This window comes from Budorcas taxicolor, chromosome 4 (assembly GCF_023091745.1).
Source record: "Budorcas taxicolor isolate Tak-1 chromosome 4, Takin1.1, whole genome shotgun sequence".
Lineage (NCBI taxonomy): Eukaryota > Metazoa > Chordata > Mammalia > Artiodactyla > Bovidae > Budorcas > Budorcas taxicolor.
In genome coordinates, this window is record NC_068913.1 from 18,093,783 (window position 1) to 18,105,831 (window position 12,049).

Genomic DNA, 12,049 nt, shown 5'->3' on the forward strand with positions numbered 1-12,049 from the left:
AGCATGAGCAACAACAAATAATATACTTGGAGAGCCCTTTGAAAATAACTATAGCCTGTGACCTAAAGGGGAAGGAAATCCAATGAAGAGGGATATACATATATATATGTGTGTGTATATATATACACACACACATACACATAGTTGTTTCACTTTGCTATACAGCAGAAACTAACACAACATTGTAAAGCAACTATTCTCCAATAAAAATTAAAAAAAAAAAACCAATCACAGACTGGAAAAGCTCTACCTTTGTGTTTACTGTTTCTGTTGTGTGAGATGGTATCTAGAATAGCCCTTTGTGGTTTTGCTAACTTAGCATCCCTTTCCTCACCCTCTTTACTTTCTCTCTGGGGAGAGACCCCTTCTCCTCCTCATCCTGGTGAGACACCACGTAAGATGCCTCACCACTTCATCCCAGGTGGACCCGTGACCTAGGCTCAGCAGAGTTCTTCATTGCTCAGGCCATGGTGACTGGCTCAGGGGTGGGCACAAGCCAGGGGCTTCCCTGAGTTTGGAATATGGAAGCTGGGAGGAAGACAGGCTCTCTTCTTTGGGATTCTAAGTTCTAGGGATGCAGAGTTGAGGCTCTCAGTGATGATGGAACCAAACGGGGATGGACACTTTAGGAGTTAGAGAATCCTGACAACACTCTTTCTTAAAAACTTTTTATTTTGTACCGGGGTATAGCTGATTAACAATGTGATAGTTTCAGGCGATGGAGAAGGAAATGGCAACCCATTCCAGTGATCTTGCCTGGAGAATCCCAGGACGGAGGAGCCTGGTGGGCTGCCATCTATGGGGTCGCACAGAGTCAGACACGACTGAAGCAACTTAGCAGCAACAGCAGCAGTTTCAGGCGAACAGTGAAGGGACTCAGCCGTACATATACATGTATCCATTCTCCCCCAAACTTCACTCCCAATCCAGACAGATCCAGCCTTTCTTGAAGTCAATCCACCCCTGTGTATCCTCAGCTACATGGACCAATATCCATACGTTCTTCTATTTTCTTTTCATATTAAAGCTAAACTGTTCAAAGAAGAATTTGTTACTTCCAACTAAATGATTCCTGACTAATAACCTATCCTATCCAAAGCAAATTTAGTGACTAAATGAAAAAAGGATGCATGGGGAGGATGTTGTCCAGAACTGGTTTTGAATAGAGGTCTTCAATTGAAAGGGGGCTTCCCTGGTGGCTCAGCTGATAAAGAACCCAGCTGCCAATGCTGGAGACACGAGAGACTAGGGTTCAGTCTCTGGGTCGGGAAGATCCCCTGGAAAAGGGCATGGCCTCCCACTCCAACATTCTTGCCTGGGAAATCCCATGGACAGAGGAGCCTGGAGGGTCTAAGGGGTCATAAAGAGCCAGACATGACTGAGTATGCACATACCTGCACATGCACACACAAGACCATTGAATGTGGCCTGTTACTTAGTGTCCTGGTTATTTAGCAGTTACAGCAGGCTATACTGTGGCTATTCTCTCTTTTAAGAAGACTTGTTCGGAGAAGGCAATGGCACCCCACTCCAGTGCTCTTGCCTGGAAAATCTCATGGATGGAGGAGCCTGGTGGGCTGCCGTCTATGGGGTTGTGAAGAGTCGGACACGACTGAGCACCTTCACTTTCACTTTTCACTTTCATGCATTGGAGAAGGAAATGGCAGCCCACTCCAGTGTTCTTGCCTGGAGAATCCCAGGGACGGGGGAGCCTGGTGGGCTGCCATCTGTGGGGTCACACAGAGTCGGACATGACTGAAGCGACTTAGCAGCAGCAGCAGCAGCACACTATGGCTATTTTCTCTTTTAAGAAAACTTGTTAGCTGAAAGCAATGAAACTGACACTGACTTGAACCAGAAAGCAGAGAAACCTCCCAATTATTGCCCTGATAATTAAGATGCTTGAAATGACTATACATCACTTGTAAGAAAAATATAATTACCAATAGAAAGTTCAGGTTTAGGTCTGTAACCCGACAAGTCAAGACTTGAAAAATAACCCTAGTCAGTCGGCTCTTAAGAATCATGCTATCATTTTCTCTGGAAATAATTCAACTCAACAGTGAGAAAATGAGAACATAGCTAGATACGATAAGAAGCCGGTGAGAGCTACAGCTGGAGTCAGAGCTTCTACCCCTGCAGACAAGCAAGTACCAATCCTGGCTTTCTGAGCCCCATCCTGTCTTTGTCTCTTTTTAAAATGATTTTATTTATTTATTTTTGGCTTGGTCTTCTCTGCCGCGTGGGCTTTTCTCTAGCTGGGCCGAGTGGGAGCTAATCTCTAGTTGCAATGCACAGGCTTCTACCGCAGTAGCTTTTCTTGTTGTAGCCACAGACTCTAGGCACGTGGGCTCAGAACTTGTGCCTCCCGGGTTCTAGAGTGCAGGCTCAGCAGTTGCGGTGCATGGGCTAAGTTGCTCTGTGGCATGTGGGATCCTCCTGGACCAGGAATCGAACCTGTATCTGCTGCACTGGCAGGTGGATTCTTTACCACTGAGCCACAAAGGCTATCTGCCTTTGTCTTAAAGAATGAACAAAGGTGGTGGAGATCACAGGTGCCAAATCCACAGATATGCCTCCAAGCCCCCTTCATGCCCTTGCTAGTTCCTCAAGTCTCCATGTTTACTTTCCTACCAGTAACCCAATCACAGATACAACTACAAACATAAAGGCCAGCACACGTGACATACTCCAGCTCTCACTGCTTGGCCTCCAACTCTATGCCTCCTCATGCACCCCTCTTCCTTTGTGACATTAGCCCCCACTGTGCTCTCCCCATTTTGGGAAGCCTGCTCCACCTCCAGCAATATTCAACTCTAGCATCTGTAATCATTCATCTTCCAAGGCTTCTCCCTGGCCTCAAGTCTGTGCACACTCCAACAGTATCAGTCTTCACTTGATACTGCAGTTACTGCAGTCTCCTCCAACACCTCCCTGGTGGCTCAGATGGCAAAGAATCTGCCTGCAATGCCGAAGACCTGGGTTCAATCCCTGGATCAGGAAGATCCCCTGGAGAAGGAAATGGCAACCACTGCAGTATTCTTGCCTGGAGAATTCTATGGACAGAGGAGCCAGGCAAGCTATAGTCCATGGGACTGCAAAGAGTCGGACATGACTGAGAAGACTCACACTTCCACTTTCACTTTTTTACCCCACGCCTCCTGTCAAATCACTGTTGAAGTTTCTTCTTCCTTCTACAGCCACCCGCGCCACTTTGTTAGCACTCTTTCTGGCTTTATCTGTAATCAAGTTCCTGGCCCTGCTCTACACTGAAGTGGCCCTCTTGAAGGTTAGCAGTGAGACCCTCACGGCAGGTTCCAAGCCCCTATTCTGAGGCTGCTTGGGTCTCTTCAGCACTCTACACTACTGCCCACTCTGGAAATGCTGTCGTCTCCTGGGGTCCCCAGGAAGTGGCTCTCTTGGATGTCCTCCTGTCTTCCTGACTATACTTTCCCGGCCGCCTCATCCTACTCTGGTTGCCCTTGAGACTTCCTCCTAAGCCATCACCTCTCTCTTCCCTACATTCTCTGCAGAGAAGATCTTATGTGTTCTCTTGGTTCTAGTGTCGCCTGGGAACAGTCTCAAACCCCTGTTTCCAATTCCAAATGCTTTCCTGAAACTCTGATGACAAATTCCAGCCTGGGAGCCCTTAGGGGCTGGCCCACTGCTGAGCCTGCTGGCGTTCCATGAAAGACACTTTCCCTTTGTATGTGTGTGTGTGTGTGTGTGTGTGTGTGTGCACGCTCAGTTGCTGCAGTCATGTCCGACTCTTTGAGACCCTGTGGACCACAGCCCACCAGGCTCCTCTGTCCGTGGGATTCTCCAGGCAAGAATACTGGAGTGTATGCCCTCCTCCAGGGGATCTTCCTGACCCAGGGATCGAACCTGGGTCTCTTGTGTCTCCTGCATTAACAGGCAGGTTCTTTACCACTAGTGCCACCTGGGAAGTCCCTCTGGCTGTATACTTTTGCTTAATTCAGCTGTGAGGTTATTACTCCCTTCCTCAAATAACATCCATGGCCCCCTCTGATTGCTGAGTGAAGTGATGCTCCTTATTGTGGGCTCAGGACCTCTGCAGTCAGGCTCTAAGGTAGCCCTTTCCACAGCTCACCAACATTGTCTTCAGGGAAGTCTGTGGTTCAACAACCCTCTCCTGTGTGCCATTCTTCACACACACTCCCCCATCTTCCCATTGAGGAACCTGCTGTTTTCCCAGTGAAATGCCCAAAGGGAAGCGTCATACTCAGCTGAAAGAATCTTATAAATCATCTCCTCAAACTCATTTTATAGATGAGGAAAGAGAGACCCAGGCTAGATGACCTCAAGGTCATATAATTTATTAGTTATGGATTATCTGGCTGGGGACCCCTGGCTCACAGGTCAAGACGTTTTCTCAGTGCTGCACACTTCAGAGCCTATTAAGGATCTCCATATATAAGCAAATATTTAAATGTTCGTAAAGTCTGTAGGGTTCCTAAGGTCATGTAGCTCCACTGGCTGCCAGGCAAAATTCTTGGCTGCAGGCATCATGACAGAATGGCCCAGATGACAGACCCTCTCATCATATTTGCCTTGCTCTGCCCGAGGCTTCAAAAATCAAACCCTGTGTCTCTGCGAAAACATTCCTTAGGAACACTGATTCTGACCCCGTGAGTTTTCAATGAGTGAAAACTGACATTCAGAGGAAGCGCTAGTGTCCAGACTGTGGGTGACAGAAAACTAAGGTGGGAAAAGGGTGACTGCCCACTCCGGTGACATTTCTGAAATCATACCAAGTTTCATGACCTCAGCAGAAATTAGGAGCACAGAAGATGGAAACGTGAGTGCACAGACCCAAAATGAGAGCACAGGAAAGCAAGCAGATAAATGTCACGGCAGTTCCCTTCATGTGTGTGTGAAACAGGAAGGCGCTCGGGTCTGCTCCTGGCTCCCCGCTCTCAAAGCTATGACTAATTGTAAAAGCCTCACGCTTGAAACACACATGAAAAACCCCAAACACCAACACTATCCTCACATCACCCAGAAGACAGCACGGGACAAAGATGGGTAGGAAACCACCTTAGAAAACTAACAAGAAAAATAGTCTTCATTATAAAAGGTTCTGGGAAGAAACTGTACTTGCTTAGAATTCAAGAATACTTCTAAAATCTCCCTTCTGGTGAAAAAAGACATGGATAATAATAACAGATGGAGGAAAATCCACTGCGCCCACTCTCTGGGACACGCACACCCACAAACACATACACGCCAAACAAAAAAATCCCTCCTCCACGAGTGAAAAAAAACCCCAACAACGCTAGACACTGAGTGAGTCAGTGAGTGAAGTTGCTCAGTCGTGTCTGACTCTTTGCGACCCCGTGGACTGTAATCTACCAGGCTCCTCCGTCCATGGGATTTTCCAGGCAAGAATACTGGAGTGGGTTGCCATTTCCTTCTCCAGGGGATCTTCCCGACCCAGGGATTGAACCTGGGTCTCCCACCTTGCAGGCAAAATGCTTTAACCTCTGAGCCACCAGGGAAGCAGACCCTGAGTAGACACTAAGAAATACTTTTTCATGATCCCCAAGCCTGGTGCTCCATTGTAAAATTAGAATTTAACAAGCAAGCAATCTTACTAGAAAACTTGATGCCTGGAGCATGGGTAAATCTACACAGAACACTCCAGACTATAAGGTGATCAAGTAAGAATAGTACTTGCTTTTAAAAGTGCACCATTAGCTCATGAAAGGAAGCAACTCAGCAGTTCTCCCTAGGACACTGAGGAAGACAGGAAGAAGGGAAAGTTTATGAGAAAAGACATAGCTGTGAGGAAGCAGTCAGATCCCTAGACAGCTACACATACATGGGTAAGTATAGGAGGGGCTTCTCAGGAAGCTCAGCTGGTAAACAATTTGCCTGCCAATGCCAGAGACACAAGAGACTCAGGTTCGATTCCTGGGTCAGGGAGACCCCCTGAAGGAGGAGATGGCAACCCACTCTAGTAGTCTTGCTGGAACATCAGAGAAGCCTCGTGGGCTACAGCACATGGGGTCACAAAGAGTTGGACATGACTGGCGCGCGCACACACACACGCACAGAGGAGACCCTTCTGAATGACTGGGAAAGACCTGGGGCAGGGACGGACACACGTGTTACTGATTCAGGCTACAGCTCCTCATCCAGACCTGTGGGAGCTACTGAGTGGGGGGCCTCAGTCTTTCTGAAGTTTGGGCAGAATTCAGAATCGCAAGTCTGTATAGAAACCAAGGAAGCAGCCGACGACAAACATTTTAACTATAATATCAACAGTTTAAAAATTCTAAAATTCGTTCAGCCAGTCCCATCTGAGAGAGGGATCTTTTGGATGAAACCAAGTTAGGAGACTTAGGTGAGCTGAGTGGATGGAACTCTCTTCTGCTTTATGCCATCACTTTCTGTTCAGTATCTGAGAGTTATTTTTCTTGGCTCAACTTTGAGGAACACAAGATTTCTACCTGTTATAACCCATGAATTGAGGCTAAGGATCGTCACATGTGGTCACAAGGTGATTTTACAGCCACTTCCAAGTATTTCAAACTGTAACTCAGTTTCTTCTTCACTTGAAACCTTTGTATGAACTGACCAAATACTGGTTTTCCATTACATTATCTATTTGCTGATGTTCAGTCATTAACTCGTGTCTGACTCCTTGTGACCCCACGAACTGCAGCATGCCAGGCTTTCCTGTCCTTCACTATCTCCTGGAGTTTGTTCAGACTTATGTCCATTGGGTCAGTGATGCCATCTAACCACCTCATCCTCTGTCGTCCCCTTCTTCTCCTGCCCTCAATCTTTCCCAGCATCAGGGTCTTTTCCGGTGAGTCAGCTCTTCCCATCAGGTGGCCAAAGTATTGGAGCTTCAGCCTCAGCATCAATCCTTAGAGTGAATGCACAGAGTTGATTTCCTTCAGGATTGACTAGTTTGATCTCCTTGCAGTCCAAGGGACTCTCAAGAGTCTTCTCCAGTACCACAATTTGAAACTATCAATTCTTTGGTGCCCAGCCTTCTTTATGGTCCAACTCTCACATCCATACATGACCACTGAAAGAACCACAGCTTTGACTAATGGACCTCTGTCGGCAAATTGTTATCTCTGCTTTTTAACATGCTGTCTAGGTTTCTCATAGCTTTTCTTTCAAGGAGCAAGCATCTTCTAATTTCATTTTCTATTTAGTAGGAGAAACACATTTCACTATGACACTGAGTCGGAGTGATTTTCTGAGCCATGGTTCCTGGAGAATTGTGTCCTTGCTGTTGTCAGAAGCGGTCTGCTCTCTGACAACATTGCACCAGGACTGACTTGTTGAACAGAATCACCACTGAGAGTGAACGGGCCCCCCACGCAGCAAGGTGCTAGAGCTTACAGCCCCACCGCCAGTCCTATAAAGTCAGCCTTCCCTGGATTAAGCGCTTTTTAACTCTTGATTGTTTAGTGTCTTACATACTACAACCAGCATTTTAAATCAGGATTTGGTCCTTTTGGCAGTTTTCCGAAGGGCACATATTTGGAAGTCAACTAAGTAAGAGCATTCTCTTCTTTCATCACCTCAAGTTCTTTGCACACTGAGGGAATATTTTTATACTTGCGGCTGTGTTAATTTTTAAGCTGATGCTACCCCAGGGGCTGCAGATGTAGAAGAAGCAGATAGAGGGAAAGAATGGCTCGTGACTCAAGGAGGGCGAAAGGAGAAATTACGTCAAACTGTATTTAACCAAGAAAATTTGTAAATACATTTTTCTGCCTGAGAATGAGTACACAGTTTGAGGAAGAGCACGTTCATCTCTTTATCTTCAGAATTAAATTGAGTGCTCAAAAAAAAAACAAACAAAAACAGCCTATGAGCTGGAATTTGACGAAACAAAGATGTACCTATAAACCAATGAGGTGTGGAAGTTGTTTTAAATAAGGAGAAAGATGGCAATCTTATTCCAATGAGTCTTGGCCCATGGGATGGAAGAAGCTCATGACTGTATCTTGGAAAGGAGCATTTCTGACTAAATTCTGAGAAGAAATGCATGGCTCCTGGGTTAGCCATGTACTACTATGACCAAGTTAAAAAAAAAAATCAAAATCCAAAAGCAAGAATTTTTTTTGGTAAGAAGTGGGGAAACATGAGACGGTGGGCTCAAATGTGCTTGTGTTTGTGGAAAGAAACATTGGAGGGATGCAAGAGGGGAGGGAGTGTTGGAACAGATAGGAGGGCGGGCAGCAGTTATGTCGCTGAGAGGTTTGTTTTTTTCCTGTATACATTTTTATTACGGTTTTGTTTTTTGCACTAATATGAACACACCACCTACTCAAAAATCATGCTTATTAAAATAATGAAATTAAGAAGGAGATAATAAAAACAAAGGACAAGCTATATAAACAAGACGTTGGGAATAAGAGAAATCATATTCCTATCAAAATAAGTTGAAGCTTATATATGAATAATTCGTTAACTGTTAAGACTTGCTAAAACTAGGTAGTAGGTACCTATTATTGTTACATTATTATCTTTATCTCAGTTTGTAAGACTGAACTATTTCCTCCTCCAAAAATTAATTTGTTTGAAAACACTTTTTATTTCATCAAAATTCTATCCTTAAGCCAAGGGAGAAATGATTTTATGAAAACATAGGCCATATAATGGCAATCTGCATTATTACTTGCTTTTTTACTTTCATAATCTTATGTGATTTCAGCATTCACAAGTAAGTAGACATTCTGATAAAATACACATGGACCTTCATGAAATAGTGCATGGTGGAGGGAAAATTAATAAGGAAAGCAGGTTTCTGCCCTGAAGTTTATATTCCTTAGCCCTGGAACCTTTTTTTTTTTTTAAGCCCTGGAAACTTAATGCTAGAGTTGTGTTGCCTTTCCAATTTTGAAAAAAAAAAACTTTAACCAATGTCCTCTGTTTCCCAGACTTTCTCCTCTCACACTCTGGGAACTAAATCCAAATCAAGCAAAGACTGGGGAGAGAAAATCCTCGGCCCTAGGTAACTGGGGCTAACAGGATATCTTGGCTCACTTCTAGTCCTGAAAGAAACCTGTGAGTCCAGGGCAGACTGTACGCCAACCACCTGGGGCAAGAGATACTCTAGAATTTGGATGACAATCTCAGGGATATTTTGGACCCATGGTAAATCACTAGGAGGAGACTCTTGGTAGGATGAAAAGCAAATGTTATGAGCAAGCTGAAAACACTCAATTTCTTGGGATCACTTAAAACTAGGCATTTCTCATCCAGACCCACAGTTCTGGAAGCTCCTGTGAGGGGCTACTCAGTAAATGACTTTTAGATCTGGTGAACTGGGATGTAGGACCTAGCCAGCAAACTTCCCTTTGCATTTAACTAAGGTTCAGTGAAGATAAGCACTGTGCATCAGCTTGGCAATATTTCTTTTTATTTTTTTCATAATTAGATTTTTTTCTTTTTGAAAATTACATAAACTCATCATTTATAATCTATTTATTTGTTTGTTTATTTTTGGCCATGCCATGTGCTGCATGTGGGGTCTTAGTTCCCAACCAGGGATTGAACCCATGCCCCCTACAGCGGAGGCTCAGAGTCTTAACCACTGACTGTCAGGAAGTCCCTGCAGGGCAACATTTCTAGTCCTACATCTCAACTGCTTACCATTTAGACAGTGTCCCTGTGTCAGAGATCATGAAAGACCCTTTGCATACTTGATCTTCGAACCTGAGAGTAACCCAGCAAGACTGTTGCTACTGGTTCCAGTTTACAAACGAGAATAACTGAGGCTAAGAGAGTTTAAGGATGAAGCAAGTTACTTAAGGCCATAGAGATTATTTATAAGAGAACCACATTCAAAAGTCAGGTCTGATTCTGAAAGCCATGTTTTTCTACTCCCGCATACAATCTCTGACATAGCACCTTTTAGCTTTACTGGTTTGAACATTATACTGATGACAGATCTGCACGCAGTCTTTGTGCATGAGGATATTTAAAGTCACCTGGGCTTCCCTCGTGGCTCAGATGGTAAGGAATCTCCCTCCAATGCAGGAGACCTGGGTTTGACCCCTGGGTTGGGAAGATCCCCTGGAGAAGGGAATGGCAACCCACTCCAGTATTCTTGCCTGGAGAATCCCATGGACAGAGGAGCCTGGCAGGCTACTCTTCATGGGGTTGCAAGGAATTAGACACAACTGAGCAACTTTAACTTTACTTCACTTCATAAAGACAAATGGCAGTTACCTAAAAACAATTGCTTGGGAATGCAAAGCTATTCAAAAGATAAAAATTGCATTTGCCTGCATGTAAACACAGTATTTATAATATTAAAAAATTGTAACCCCAAAGAAATGCATAAATCTTACCACCTTCCTCGGGTTTCATGTCTAAAAGTTCATCTACAGGTTCATTAGAGGAGAAGAAAGAAAAGAAAATTATGTCAGTTTCATTTTGTAAGGAGTTTGAGTCAAATTACTAAAATTGAGTTGTTTTCCTTAATCTGGATTACCTGAGCATGCATTATGTGTAGAGCTTTTGTCTAAGGCAGATAAAACACTTTTTCTATCTTCGGCTGTAAATAAAACACATGCATTTGGTTATCACCACTTCAGAAAGGTGTGCGAGTTCATATACTAATGTGAAGCACAAGCTTCAGGAACAAATGTATCTGAAAACTCCCTCAGACAGAAGCAGGGGTCTTCAGCTGACATTTAACTCAAGCAACTGCCTCTCAATGAACGCTGAGTTAACTGCCCTGAATCCTTGCTTTGTTTGGTAGAAAAACTATATGCCACTGATCTAACAATTCTCCTTCCAGGGACACATGTGTGACTTAAGTACCCAACAACCAATTGCTGGGGCTAATGAACCTCAGTCACATGGGCCTGGGTAAAATAAAAGGGCAGATTACTGGGTGAAAGGAGCCAACCTGTAAAGGCTACACAGCAAGATTCCAACTATATGACATTCTGGGAAAAGCAAGACAATGGCGACAGTGAAAAGATCAGCAGTTGCTAGAGTTTAGGGGAGGGGAAGACGAATAGGTGAAGTCACAGGGGATTTTGGGGACAGTGAAACCACTCTGTATGATACTGTAATGATGGATATGTGCCATTATACATTTGTCAACACCTACATGTACAACATCTAATGTAAACTATGGAATCTGAGTAATAATGATATGTCAATGTTGGTTCACTGATTATTTACCCTGGTGGGGGATGTTGCTAATGGAGGTGTCTATACATGCGTGGGGGCAAGGAACACGTAGGAACTCCTTTTGCCTTCTGCCCAATAAAGTGTGTGTGTGTGTACACAACAGTACAGCCTTCAAACTTGGTTTGCTCATATGTACATTAGACTTTCTACAAGTCCCAGGATAAAAGACAGATGGCAGTTCTTTATAATGGATTCCATTCTATGTATCCATGAAACAGGGTGATCAACAGGTACAATCTCAAAATATTATGCAACTACCACAGGCAAGTGAACACACTGCACAAAGAGAAAACTTCATCCCCCTGTGTTGTCACATGTTGTATAAGCGCCTTGAATACAAACATAATAAACTGGAGTTTACATGCTTCCACAAAACTAAAGTTTCCTGTTCAACTACTTAAGATTCCCACAGGTTTCAGGCTATGGGCCTTGCATGATCCTGAGGTTGGTGGGTGTGGATCAATACTGTTCAGAGAACTCTTACATGGCTAGCCTGCCTCTCTGCCTTCTTCTACCACTTCCTCCCTCCCTCCCTCATGCTTTAGGACCTTGTTTCTCTGACCTTCTCCTGGTTCTCCCTGGCTCACAGTCTTCACTCAGGCTGTTTCTTTTGCTTTGATAGGTCTTGCAATAGCCTTGACTGAGATAATTCCCCGACACCCTCAAACAGGTGAGCATTCCCAATCACAAATACCTGTAAACAGCCCTTGTAGCTCTCACCCAAGTTGGAGTTACCCAGTAACTTGTGTAATAGTTCGCCCCATGTTGGAAGGATCTACCACTGAACACCCAGAGCCCCGTGTTGTGCCTGCCCCAGATAAACATGTGCTGAGCAAATGAACAAAGACAT

At 44.4% G+C, this 12,049-nt stretch overlaps 1 protein-coding gene across 3 annotated transcripts in view; it reads right to left on the bottom strand.

Moving 5' to 3' along the window:
- The window catches only part of ICA1 (islet cell autoantigen 1), a 163,363-nt gene that overhangs the window by 18,042 nt on the left and 133,272 nt on the right, over nt 1–12,049 (bottom strand). For all 3 annotated transcript variants that reach the window (XM_052638509.1, XM_052638508.1, XM_052638507.1), the window contains exons 11-12: nt 10,490–10,552; nt 10,347–10,379 (exon numbers count right to left, since the gene is read on the bottom strand). In XM_052638509.1, the coding sequence (XP_052494469.1) occupies nt 10,347–10,379; nt 10,490–10,552 (96 nt within the window). The remainder of the gene's footprint in view (nt 1–10,346; nt 10,380–10,489; nt 10,553–12,049) is intronic.